The 13,703-nt window shown below is 39.4% G+C and overlaps 1 protein-coding gene across 1 annotated transcript in view; it reads left to right on the top strand.

Moving 5' to 3' along the window:
* The first annotated feature begins 413 nt into the window (after positions 1 to 413).
* The window catches only part of Gprk1 (G protein-coupled receptor kinase 1), a 94,482-nt gene continuing 81,192 nt past the window's right edge, over positions 414 to 13,703 (top strand). The window contains exon 1 of the mRNA XM_041775609.2: positions 414 to 737. Coding sequence (XP_041631543.1) covers positions 625 to 737 — 113 coding nt within the window. The 5' untranslated portion in view covers positions 414 to 624. The remainder of the gene's footprint in view (positions 738 to 13,703) is intronic.

A 13,703-nucleotide genomic window follows, 5' to 3' on the forward strand; every position in this document is an offset into this window, starting at 1 on the left:
ACAACGAAAAAATCTTGCCGTTTTCGATTACCGGAGCAGGTCTGTATATAAAATACCACAAAAGATAACTTTTTCTTGAAAACTAAGCAGAATTTTTTGCGTCGATCCCTATACGGCTGAATACATATATCAGCGATGTAATTCAGTCATCTAGGCTTTTATGGAATCCCCTGTATATAGAAGGCCTTATAATTTTTTTCTATTTAAAGTTGAGAAATACCCCTTTAATTTGTTTAATTTATTACATTTTTTCGATTCTGCAGCAATGCGGATCAATGGTCAAGATTCGTATGTTCGATATATTTTGAACAGGTGTTGATGCAATTGAATTTATAAATCAAAACCGTTTCACCGTGATGTTGCCCGTCGGATTACCGTTTAAAATATTTTATTCAACCTATCGGTAAAATATCGATACGTTTAAAGATTGCGTGAAATCTAATCTGAAAAAGTGTTTATACAAAAATTTACTTCCAATTATTTATGTTGACAAAAATAATACAAACATAAATGCGTTGAAGTTTTTTTCACTCTACAAACTCGGGGATAAAAATCGATATAAAATTTCTTATTTCTAAATGTAATATATATGAAATAAAACCAAATAACAGTATTTTAAGGGCTATGGCGGACTTAGAAGCTGTTTTAGCTGATGTCAGCTACTTGATGGCAATGGAAAAGTCGAAATGCACTCCTGCGGCAAGAGCGAGCAAGAAACTAACTTTACCAGATCCCAGGTATACAACTTATATAGGCGTTTGTTTACTTGTGTACCAATATTTGCATTGTATACATTCCTTCATGTTTACATATGTATGTATATGTGTGCATACATTCACATGTATGTATGTATATATATGTATGTGTTTATTTAAATTATACATTTAAATATATTTGAATAAAAAATAGTTTGTGTTTTTATTTTGCTTAAGCTAAATTTTAAGAAAATTTATTTATAAACATTCCTATGTACCAGCAAATCAAGCTAAAATTTATTTTGTTAATTTATTTACATATATTTAAATTATTAATCAAAGATTTTAAAATATAACCGTTGTTTTTTTTATTAGAAAACTAATAAATAAGCTTTTTCAGCCAGCATGCCTTTGTACATTATTTAGTTATACATACATATGTACATATGTTCTATGTACATATACATATTTTATTTACATGTGTGGTCTAATTTCTATGTGTGCATGTATGAACGTATGTACATACATATGTGTGTATGTACATGAGTAAATATTTATATATTTACATACATATAAACAATCCATGAAATCAAAGCTCTTGAATATAAAATAACTGACGTATATACTTACATATTTGCATCTCTACATAAATACATATGTATGCAATTGGGCGGGCCTTGAATATTTTCAATGAAACAAAAAGCTGCATATGAACATTTAAACATTGTACATACATAGATATACATATACATATGAACATACATTTGTTTTTATGTACCGTGGGTTACAAAAGTCTACATACGATCCCTTTTTTGTATTTTTCCCCATCCTATAGCTTTTACAGAAAAAATAATGATGCAGTTTTGTTTAAACTACTATTACTATACTACAACCAAAATTTCATTGATTCAACAAAAACTATTAAAGTTAAAAAAAACATACCACAACATGACAAAAGTGAACATACGATTTCTTACTTTGCACTTTTATGATATAATATTGATATAATTACCCAAAGCTAATATTTTTGGGCTACCAAGGGCCTTAATAACTGCATGTAGTCATCTGGACATCGAAGCCACCAAATTATCCTGCTTCGTCTTCCTTATTTCAGACCACTTTTCCTGTAGCCTCTATTTAGGGATAGGAGGCATTACTTATTGCGTGTTTTTGAACTTTCTGCTCAAAATGTTTTCAATATAATATTGTAACGCCCTGTCGTCCGCGGATAGCTAGCGGGACGTCCAGGGTTCGTGCAGGAATATTTGTTTGATTCAGGCGTGGTTGCTGTAAGAGATTCCGACCCAGTCCCAGAGTAGAACGCTAGAGGATTATGCCGTTAAATGTATCTTAATCTTTATTTACTTAAAAGGTACAATTCTTCATAATTTCATGCCGGGACTTGCTCCTGGGGTAAACCGTGGTTCCGAGTTGTCTTCCTCGTCCTGCTTTGCGGCTGTCCAGTAAGGAAGATGCCGATAGCTTCGCCCAAAGGTCGGTCTGTGGCCTTGAAAGCCACCCACAAGCGAATGTCATTCCCGAGATCGGACTCGAAAGTCAACTCAGAGAATCGGACTCGAAATTCAACAGTGGTTCGTACTCGCAAGTCAGCAGAGAGAATCGGACTCGAAAGTCGGCAGAGTTCGGACTCGCAAGTCGGCAGAGAGAATCGGACTCGGAAGTCGGCAGTGTTTCGGACTCGCAAGTCGGCAGAGAGAATCGAACTCGGAAGTCAGCAGTGTTTCGGACTCGCAAGTCAGCAGAGAGAATCGGACCCGGAAGTCGGCAGTGTTTCGGACTCGCAAGTCAGCAGAGAGCATCGAACTCGGAAGTCGGCAGTGTTTCGGACTCTCAAGTCAGCATGGAGAATCGGACTCGGAAGTCGGCAATGTTTCGGACTCGCAAGTCGGCAGAGAGAATCGAACTCGGAAGTCAGCAGTGTTTCGGACTCGCAAGTCAACAGAGAGAATCGGACTCGAAAGTCGGCGGTGTTTCGGACTCGCAAGTCAGTCGAGAGACTCGGACTCGAAAGTCGGCAGTATTTTGGACTCGCAAGTCAGCAGAGAGAATCGGACTCGAAAGTCGGCAGTGTTTTGGACTCGCAAGTCAGCAGAGAGAATCGGACTCGGAAGTCGGCAGTGGTTTGGACTCGAAAGTCAGCAGAGAGAATCGGACTCTAAAGTCGGCAGTGGTTTGGACTCGAAAGTCAGCAGAGATCCTAACTACGATTTATAAATAGGAACCTGAGTTCCCAAAAAGTAACTTTGCTGCTAACTACTGGAGAGGTTAACTCGACCCAATCGCAGTCGGCTGCTAAGTGATTACTCCAGGGCCGTGGTCCGCTTAATATAGGCCCTGGCGAGGCTTCAGTGTGGCCAGAGTCCTGTGCGGGATTTTCCCGATTAGTGTGGCCAGTCTCCGTTCGGTCCAGTACGACCCTCCTTCACGATTAGTGGCGCGCGCGCGCATTCAATTCAAATTATATTCATAATGTCGCCAATCCATTTCTTATGTCGCTAAGTGTTTCTATTTTATTCTATTTCTTCCTAATAAAATATATTGTGCGCGTACAAGCGTCACACTTCCCCCCCCCCCCCCCCCCTGACTGGATGCTGTTGCTTCTTGCTTTTTATGCCTTGTTCGTCCTCATGTGATGCCACTAGACCAGTGGATCTCCGATCGCTCCTTTCTCGCGCCGTTGCTTTCCTTGCCGTGCCGTCTCTGTTCCATGATGCTCGTTTTGCCGTCGTTTTGCCGTCGTTTTCTCGAAGCTGGCTGCTGTCTTCAGGAGAATGCGCTCATGTACCGGCTCCTCTGCTTGCTCCGTGTTCTCGTCTTGCCTCGATTGCTCTTCCCGGTATTGTGGGCCACCCTGTCGAAGTCCTCCTGCTTCTCCGTGCCCTCTTTCCCAACGGCTGACCGAATGCACACCTCGGCCTCTCCACCTTCCGGTGCATTCCATTGGTCAGGAACCGCCTGGCCTGTGTGCCCTGACCGGTTCCATGCCGTCTCACAGCAGCCGATGGTTTTGGGGTCTATTTTAAAAGGCCCCCCGTCGGACTCCATGCAGATCTCTGGGTTGAGTCTGTGCTGTGGTTGTTCGAGACTTTCTGCCTCGATCATCTCGACTACCTCTGCCAGTTTGAGAAACTCGGGAAGTGTTTTAAACCCCGATCTTCTCGTGTACAGTTTTATCTGGCTACGGCAATTCAGATATATGTGGTTCAACTTTTCCTCCGCCGTATACTCCGCGAACCTCATCATTTCCATCAGCTCCATTGCGAAGATTATGCCGTTAAATGTATCTTAATCTTTATTTACTTAAAAGGTACAATTCTTCATAATTTCATGCCGGGACTTGCTCCTGGGGTACGCCGTGGTTCCGAATTGTCTTCCTCGTCCTGCTTTGCGGCTGCCCAGTAAGGAAGATGCCGATAGCTTCGCCCAAAGGTGGGTCTGTGGCCTTGAAAGCCACCCACAAGCGAATGTCATCCCCGAGATCGGACTCGAAAGTCAACTCAGAGAATTGGACTCGAAATTCAACAGTGGTTCGGACTCGCAAGTCAGCAGAGAGAATCGGACTTGAAAGTCGGCAGAGAGAATCGGACTCGGAAGTCGGCAGTGTTTCGGACTCGCAAGTCAGCAGAGAGAATCGGACTCGAAAGTCAGCAGAGTTAGGACTCGCAAGTCAGCAGAGAGAATCGGACTCGCAAGTCAGCAGAGAGAATCGGACTCGGAAGTCGGCAGTGTTTCGGACTCGCAAGTCAGCAGAGAGAATCGGACTCGGAAGTCGGCAGTGTTTCGGACTCGCAAGTCAGCAGAGAGAATCGGACTCGGAAGTCGGCAGTGTTTCGGACTCGCAAGTCAGCAGAGAGAATCGGACTCGAAAGTCTGCAGAGGTTCGGACTCGCAAGTCAGCAGAGAGAATCGGACACGAAATTCAGCAAAGATCCTAACTACGATTTATAAATAGGAACCTGAGTTCCCAAAAAGTGACTTCGCTGCTAACTACTGGAGAGGTTAACTCGACCCAATCGCAGTCGGCTGCTAAGTGATTACTCCAGGGCCGTGGTCCGCTTTATATAGGCCCTGGCGAGGCTTCAGTGTGGCCAGAGTCCTGTGCGGGATTTTCCCGAATAGTGTGGCCAGTCTCCGTTCGGTCCAGTATGACTCTCCTTCACGATTAGTGGCGCGCTCGCGCATTCAATTCAAATTATATTCATAATGTCGCCAATCCATTTCTTATGTCGCTAAGTGTTTCTTTTTTATTCTATTTCTTCCTAATAAGATATATTGTGCGCGTACAAGCGTCACAATATATGTATGATATTAAAATCCTGGCTTTATGGTGGTAAAAATAATTGCCGGGGACTATAATACAGCAGCGAATCCTTCACTATCTGGGGCGAGCGCTCGTCCTGTTTCAAGATATAGCTCGTACCGGGGCATAACTTGTCCAGTTATTATGTCTAAAAATTATCGAATATGGTCTATTCCTAAAAACAATCCATATTACACTCGACTAGGGCCAAATTTCCATCTTCCGAGGCTGTAGCTGCTACCGACACGGTGAAACTCCCACCAAGCATTTTATTCCTATAGAAAAGCACGGTGGAGGGAATTTTCATAGGATGGGGAAAAATCCAAAAAAGAGGGTCGTATGTAGACCTTTCTTCGAGTGGAGATAGGTGAACCACGGGGATAGATGAACCACTACACTAAATTTGGAAAGCAAATAAACTTTACAAAACAAAAGATAGTATATTTGCATAATACTTAATATTCCAAGGATAAGATAGACGGCATCACTCTTAAAACTCTTCCACCAAAATGCATACGGTTTCTCATTCTGGTATTCAACGCTATTCTCAGGCTAGACCACTTCCCAAGTCAATGGAAATGTGCAGAAATAATTATGATCCTGAAGCCAAACAAGACAGAAACTGAACTATCATCTTACCGTCCCATTAGTCTGTTGACAATATTCTCGAAAGTATTTGAAAAAATACTACTGAAGAGGATGTTGCCAATTTTGGACGAACTTGCCATCATTCCTGAATATCAATTCGCATTCAGAAGAGGCTAGTCCCATGGCCTCTGAGCAATTTCATAGGGTTATCAATGAAATTGTTACCGCATTTGAGAATAAAAAATACTGTACTGCCACATTTCTTGATGTTCAACAAGCGTTTGATCGTGTTTGGCACAATGGATTACTCTATAAGATAAAGAAATGGCTACCTGCACAATCCTATTTATTACTGCGATCCTATTTGTCCAAAAGATGCTTCTACGTTCAACAGAGAAGTGACGCGTCATCACTACTTCTCATAAACGCAGGCGTTCTTCAAGGGAGTGTACTGGGACCAGTCCTTTATACGGCAGATATGCCAGTAACCAACCACTGCACCGTTGCAACATACGCTGATGATACAGCCATTCTGGCAACAAGCTCATCTAGAGATGAAGCATCTCACCTCTTGCAATGTGAGCTCAATCTGATTGAAGCCTGGTTTCTTCGCTGGAAAATTAAAATCAACTCCTCGAAATCTATCCAAATAACATTTGAACAAAGGCCAGGAAACTGCCCAAATGCCACACTGAACGGTTCAGCAATTCCACAAGATACCTGTGTGAAGTATCTTGGCATGCACCTCGATCGCAGATTAACATGGAAAACATTGCGTCAAATTGTTAACGCTCCATTTTATGTATCAAATGCAAACATTCACAAGGATCTAAATATTCTAACAATAAGAGAAGAAATTAAAAAATATAGTACGAAATATACAGACAGACTTCACAATCATGAAAACAAATTAGCCTTAGGTCTAGTAGACAATAGCCTAACAGTTAGAAGATTCAAAAGATTTCACATTCTTAATCTCCCTGATAGGTAAAGATATGTAAACGATAAACTAGATTTAGTAGTAGGTTTCACAGGAAATCTACTACTCCTGTTATGTAAATATTAGTTATAAAATGTACCTATTGTCACTAGACAGATTGTAAATAAAACATGAATAAAAAAATAAAAAAATTAATAACTTAATATTCCAAGGAATGTGGGCTCTTTTAGATTCTATATACAGCAGACCCTTACGTCGAATTGTTCAGACATAATAATGTTATTAAAAAAAAGTGGTTCACCTATCCCCACTCTCCCTTATATTACATATGTTCTTACATATTTGGGTAATATTTAGTATAGAGTCCTTTGGCATTCATTAAAGCATGGAGACGTCGCGACATCGAATTTATGAGATCTTTTAGATCATAAATATACCTGTCGTATTTTCTCCCATTTCTCCTGGATGACTTATATTAAAGCACTCTTATTTGTTGGAGCCCATTTAGACACTTTTTTCTTCAACAAAGCCCTCAAATTTTCTATAGGAATTAAGTCGGGGCTTTGGGCAGGTGTATCAATGGCCTTCCTGCAGTTATACAACAACCATGTCCTGCACAGAATCGATTTAAGTTTGGGATCGTTGTCCTGGTACAGCTTGACCTGCACAGCACCGATTTATGTTTGGGACCGTTGTCCTGGTACAGCTTGTACTGTAGTTTATTTGGGTTTTAAGGACTAACAAAATCCCAATTTTGCCACACTTCTTGACATTTTCTTTTTAAGAATGTCCAAATAAAATTCCTTCGTCAAAATATCATTGAAAATAAGCAGCTCTCCAACGCTTTGGGATAATATGCAACCCCATACCATTACAGAAAGCTTTCCAAATTTTACAGTTGGTATAATACTCTTCTGCTGGAAAGCTATTTTCGACTTCGTCCTCTAAACTTTGTTGGGTCCATCATGAGTTTACGTTATTTTCGTCTCATCACAAAAAATAACATCATTTGAATACTCTGCAAGCTTGGTAACGTGGGCGATGGAAAAAGAGTACTTGTGTAAATTAAGTACTATTCTCCTCGTCTCATGGCTCACTGGTTTACCGCAAGCAAATTTAAGGTCATCTGCCAACTGCTTTAGTGTTTGTTACTTATTTGTTTCAAAATTTATGAATGGTCGCGTCTGGTAAGTTTTGGTGGTCTGCCTGTCGAATTGTTCAGGTGGTGCAAAACGGACCACTTTTAAAAAAATTTCGGCAAAACGGCTAATTTTAGCGTAATGAATTAAAAATCATAAAATAGGTAAATGAGAAAAAAATTTTAATTAAAAAAAGCTCGACGTGCTTTAAACTTTGTAATACACATACATACATTAAACACCAAACGACCTCCGTTCAACTCTGCACAACTTCGTTAATTTTGCTATGATCGATGAAAAACTTGGACATCAAATTTTTAAGATGTTGATGTACATCAGTGATGCCAAAATGTTTTCGAAAAAAAGGACAGATTGAGAAAAAAAAAACAGAAAAAAAAGGATGAAAATATTTAAAAAAGGATAGAAAAGAAGGACAAAAAGTTTGTTTTCACTATTATTATTTTTTATTATTAAGATAATAGTTTTAAGGCATCTTCTATTATTTTCCCGTCATCATCATTGCTGTCCTCATATGCAGCCGTGGAGCCAATTAATTGGAGGTACTTCTCAGGCAAGTTATAATTATGACAGCATATCCATCTCTAATCGGTTCCTAATTTTGGTTTTCACCAAGTTTACTCGGCTAAAAACTCTCTCTACTTCAGCATTTGACCATGGCAATGAAAGCAGGCTGAGAGCAAAATTCACCAGGTCCTCAAAGCCTGCAGAATCCCGATACCTCTTCACTTCTGACCAAAATGTTGAAGTATTTTCAATATTTTCCCAATTTATTAGGTGAATATTGGAATATTGAGAAATAGAGAATGCAAGTAAACCGTAAATAGAGTTGTTTTTCGATGATTTTTTTTTACCAAACTATCGATATAAGTATGGCAGCTGCCACCTGTTTCATATTTTGCAGCTAATAATACATTAAAATTGGAGCGCGAAAGCAAGTATTTCAGAAAAAAAGAATTAATATTAGATTTACAAAAAAAGGACAGATTTCCAAATGAAAAATCTAAAAAAAGGACATATTTCAGGTATTTGGATGATTTTCAATTTTTTCCGGATGAAGCATTAAAAACAGGACAGATCTATCCGGAAAAAGGACATATTGGCATCACTGATGTACATATGTCTCTGATGCCAAATTTCATTTGAATTGTTTTTGTAAATCTTTACGAATCGCTGAACGCGAGGCACGACCGTCGGGTGCGTTTCAAAAATATAACGGAGCAGCTTGATCAAAATGAGCCACTGTGTACCCATTTAGGGTCATTACTACAATTTTGGTTTGCTAGTAATTTCTTAACCATTCTCGCAGAGTATTCAGGATCCAATGTGAAGTAAATTAGCAGGGCGACTTTGGAATATTAAACTTTTGATTATACTAACAAAAATAGACCGTACAACAATGGAAACGTTATATCCAGTGTTGCCAACTTTTCCTTAAAAAAAAGCGGATTTTGACTGGAAGAACGATTCATTATATTTGTTTGATTATAGTATTATATCAATAATGTCGTCGATTTGTGCTGTTTGGTCCTGGCTTTCATAGCATAGTCCTGTTCCAATCATACGCAAATTCTTGTTGGGAACGGTATAGGTGTAGCAGCATTTCTGCAGTCTGCGCAAGCCATATCTGTAAGTTCGCAATAAAATATGATATTTATATTTAAAGTAACAGTTAAGCCGATTACCTTATATATATTACCTTATATATAGTACACTATTAAGTGTAGACAATTCCAGTTTGTTTCGCAATTTTGACTATACAAGATTAGCTTGGCTAAATATGCACTCCACTTCGGCGTTAGACCAAGGTAATGACAGTATATCCAATGCAACATTGGCCAGGTCTGCAAATGTGTTGTTGCCTCCGGAGTCCTTATAGGTATTTACTTCAGTCCAGAATTTTGAAGTGTTTTCTATATTTTCCCATTTTACTAGGTAAATTTTCTTGTAGTGATTCCCAATTCGGCCTATATTTTGGTAGTTCAATTAAATCAAATTTTTTTGATTGCACTTTTGTGCTTTTTTGTTAAGGTATGGGCGCGCAAATCAGACAGTTTTGCAGTTATTGTGCATTTGCAATAACTGTTTGTATTCTTTTGGCATCTTTTCAGCTGAGAGTCGTTTTTTTTTCGTCTTATGCTATCCGTGTAGGTATTCTTAAAAGCATTTAAAAAAAGTATTCTTAAGAATATTCTTAAAAGTATCAATTATTGCATTGATGGATCATGTTTTGAACGCAACCAATGTAACAATCATACACAAAAAAATCGGAAAAAATCATTTAAACAAAATAAAAAGCCAGAATTCCCGCTGTCCGCTGTTTGTAAATTTTTATAGCAAATGGCATTCAAAAAAAGCCAGATTTGACGGGAAAAAAGCGACTCTGGCAACAGTGGTTATATCTGATCATGCGAAGTCAGGCCAGGCGAACAAGGTTAATTCGCTGCAAAACTGGCCACTTTTAAAAAATTTGTTGTGGCCAAATGACTAAAGTTAGTTTTTAAAATTAAAATCCATATAATAACACAACATTTAATCCATTTATGTTAAATTTTATATTGAAAAATTTAAAGTGGTCTAGGAGTTATAACTGTTCACTAAATCATCCTATACCAAAAAAATATTTTGCATTCGTTAAAGGAGGTACTTACGTGGGGTTTATATTTTTTAATTTTTTTTTTTTTTTTATAAAAATTTAAAGTCAAAACCCCGAATTTCGACTAAAAAATTAAGTTACTTTGTTAAATTAAAATTAGAAGTTATCGCGAGTCTCCTAGGCGCAAAAAACAGACTTTTAAAATGGCATTGAACTTCAAACGGCCTTATTTTAACTACGCATAACATTGTCAATGAACGACGTGAAACTTCAACAAACAAATTTTTAAATATGGCGCATTTATAATAATAAATAATAAAATATAAATAAATTAAATACCATACGTAGCCCCTTAAATAATCTTGGGGAAGGGGTTTTTTTCTCGTTCTTAAATATTGCGCCATCGTGACATACGGTGAACGGCAGCTCTTTGGTAAAAATTAATATAGTTGATGATTTGGGTGTCCGTATGGACCCTCAACTTGACTTTATCGATCATATTTCGTGCATGGTGAATAAACCCAGGGGTGTGCTTGGTTTCATTAAACAGTGGTCGAAAGAATTCAATGACCCCTATGTAACAAAATCCCTATATACTTCACTTGTTCGTGATGCAAACCAGAGGTTACCGTCGTATACTAGTGGACTGCTTCTAATTAATTTACCCTCTTTATCTAATCGTAGAACCATGCTAGGTATTACATTCATCTATAACCTAATCCGCGGTGACGTGGAAAGTGCTGGCTTTTTTCATGTACCGAGTAGAAACACTACATCCTTTAAACCATTAGTTTTGCCCCACTGTAGAACATCTTTAGCATGAACCCTTTAGAGTCCTCTGTGCAAATCATAATGATTTGTTCAACATAACATCTAATGTGGATAGCCTTCCTAAACTAAAAACTTTAATTTTAACCCACTTAGTACTCATGCAAGCAACATCATTCCTCGCGTCATTTTGTATTTATTTCCTTCGCGCCTACTATTACCTAACATGAACCAGCACGTGCTTGGTGTCGAAAGGTCCAATTGATATGTACTGTACATAGTGCATCAACGTCTTGCATTAAAAAGTTGGGGACATTTGGTACCACACTTGATCTCAAAAACTCCGAAAAATTTGTACATAGGTTACAGTTTCGACAAGCAGGTTATGGATGATGGTGACAGCACAGATTGGAGAACATTGAGTAGTACCAGTTAGTACTTAATACCATCTATGAGGGTCATATGCATTTCAAACGTTACTGCTAGTCTACCATCTCATCCAGTTTATAAAAAACGTGGGGGTAACAGACGTTACTGACTATGAACACTAACCATACAACATATAGACTACTCATTTCATACAACGAAAATGGACACAAAAATTTCTTAGCGACAGGCCCCATGTTAGCTATTTGCTGTTAGCGGCCAATGGAACTGTGTTACTGGTGCAACCAGACGTTGTGCCGCCTTTCCTGCTGTCAGTTGCGCTTGGATATCTAGGGGATATATAGCGATTATGGTTTCGAGTGCTTTGGTGGGGGTTGACCTCAGCGCCCCTGATATGCAGAGCAGTGCTTGCCGCATGGCTTACCACACACAGACTTCATACAGCAGATTCGGACGGACCACCGACCAATGCATTAGAGTGGGTGAGGACCCCATGTGCTGCTAAGCATCTTCTTGGATGCATAAAGCGCTATGGTGGTCTTTTTTACCCTCTCTACTACATTGGCCTTCCACGTCAGCTTGCTGTCAAGTACAATGCCGAGGTATTTGACTTGTGTTTTCGGGGTCAGCCTGGTTTTGTTAATTTTTCGGCGTGCCTCTGTGCGCTCCTCTCACCATGGAAGCGGTGCCCCAATCTGATTGTACCCGCCGGCAACTTAGAGGATTTTTTATCCACAAGTTGATAGCAGGGGACGAGTTGGTCGCTTCTAGGCGATCCATTATTGCGTCCGTGCTAACGTTGTTGAATGCCCCGGATATGACCACGAACACATTTCTCATTGTTTAGGGCTCTCTCAATGGTGGCTACTAACGAATGTAGTGCCGTCTCCACTGGTTTCCCCTTCGTGTAGGCGTGCTGGTTGGTCGACAGTGGTCTCCCTACATCGTTCCTGATGTATAGGTCCAGCCGCTTTTCCAGAATTTTAAGTAGGAATGAGGTGAGGCTTATCGGTCTGTAATGCTTGGGGCTCATGTGGCTGCCCTTTCCTGCTTTGGGCAGGAAGACAATCCGAGAGGTCCTCCATTGGATAGGGATATAGCCCGTGCTTAAACAAGCTGTATATATTGCGTAGAGCCATGGGGTGATCACTTCCTTGGTCGCCTGCAGCATGGCTAGGAATATTCCATCTAGTCCTGGTGCTTTTATCCTCGCAAAGGAGTTTATAGCCCAGTTGATTCTACTAGAGGATATTAGAAAATGTTTGAACGGTGACATCATCATTAAGAAATAAGAATCTTTTTTATTTTGCCAGCAAAGTATTTGGTCCATTGATTTCACTTGGTGAAAGAGCTCCAAATAAATAAGAAGTCTTCATCTGCTGAGTTTTTGTAAGAAACTGATTTTATTTCATTCAAACCCTAGCTTATATAGCTAACATGAGAATGTACATTGTAGATCTTAGTTTTAGACCCACGCATCGGACAGTTCCCGATCGTGAGAAATATTCTATGTGCGATAAGGGTGCACATGTCAACCCGATCGTACATATCTTAAACAAACCCAGACCGCTCACAGGAGGTCATATTTCGGGTTACTTGTTACATAGGCTCAAGTGGCGGTTTCAAATAGCTATGCACACAAGTGCTAGACAGTGCACTGTGGCCGGGACTTAATCGCTAACAGATGCGTTCTTATTTATAACAGTGTTCATGTTTGAACACTTGGTTTATTTACTTCAGATGCGTCACTTCTCTTGATAAAGGGGATTTTCTCTTTTTATGTATGTAAGTAGCGATAAAATTATTTTGTAGTAACACCTAGCATTTTATATATTTTGGTTGGGAGACAGTTGATCTATTTAAAGAGAACAATTCTTCCAATATAGTTCATGCAGTTGATGTTATGTTTGTTGTAATTTGTGACATGATCTGATAATTTGTAAGGCTACAAGGATTGTGCGCCTACGGCACACCACGGCTCATTTTCTACTGTGCAGCTTGGACATAACTATGCGGAAGAGGGGGAGCGTGCTGTTACCGTCCTCAAATGCAGTTGTTGTTGGTTCTTTTAATTTGTATTACGCAATCTGATTTAAGTGGAAGACTAGACTAAAACTTAAATCTTGTAGTTTGTTAACTTATGTACATCTGTATATATAAAGAACACCGCTACAGAAGTAAGAACATAATTGCTGACGCTGATAATACCTCGCCTAACGATGGGTTGACGCTTATTTTATAGTAGAACTGT

Source organism: Drosophila kikkawai, chromosome 2L, assembly GCF_030179895.1.
Source record: "Drosophila kikkawai strain 14028-0561.14 chromosome 2L, DkikHiC1v2, whole genome shotgun sequence".
In the NCBI taxonomy this organism is placed as follows: domain Eukaryota; kingdom Metazoa; phylum Arthropoda; class Insecta; order Diptera; family Drosophilidae; genus Drosophila; species Drosophila kikkawai.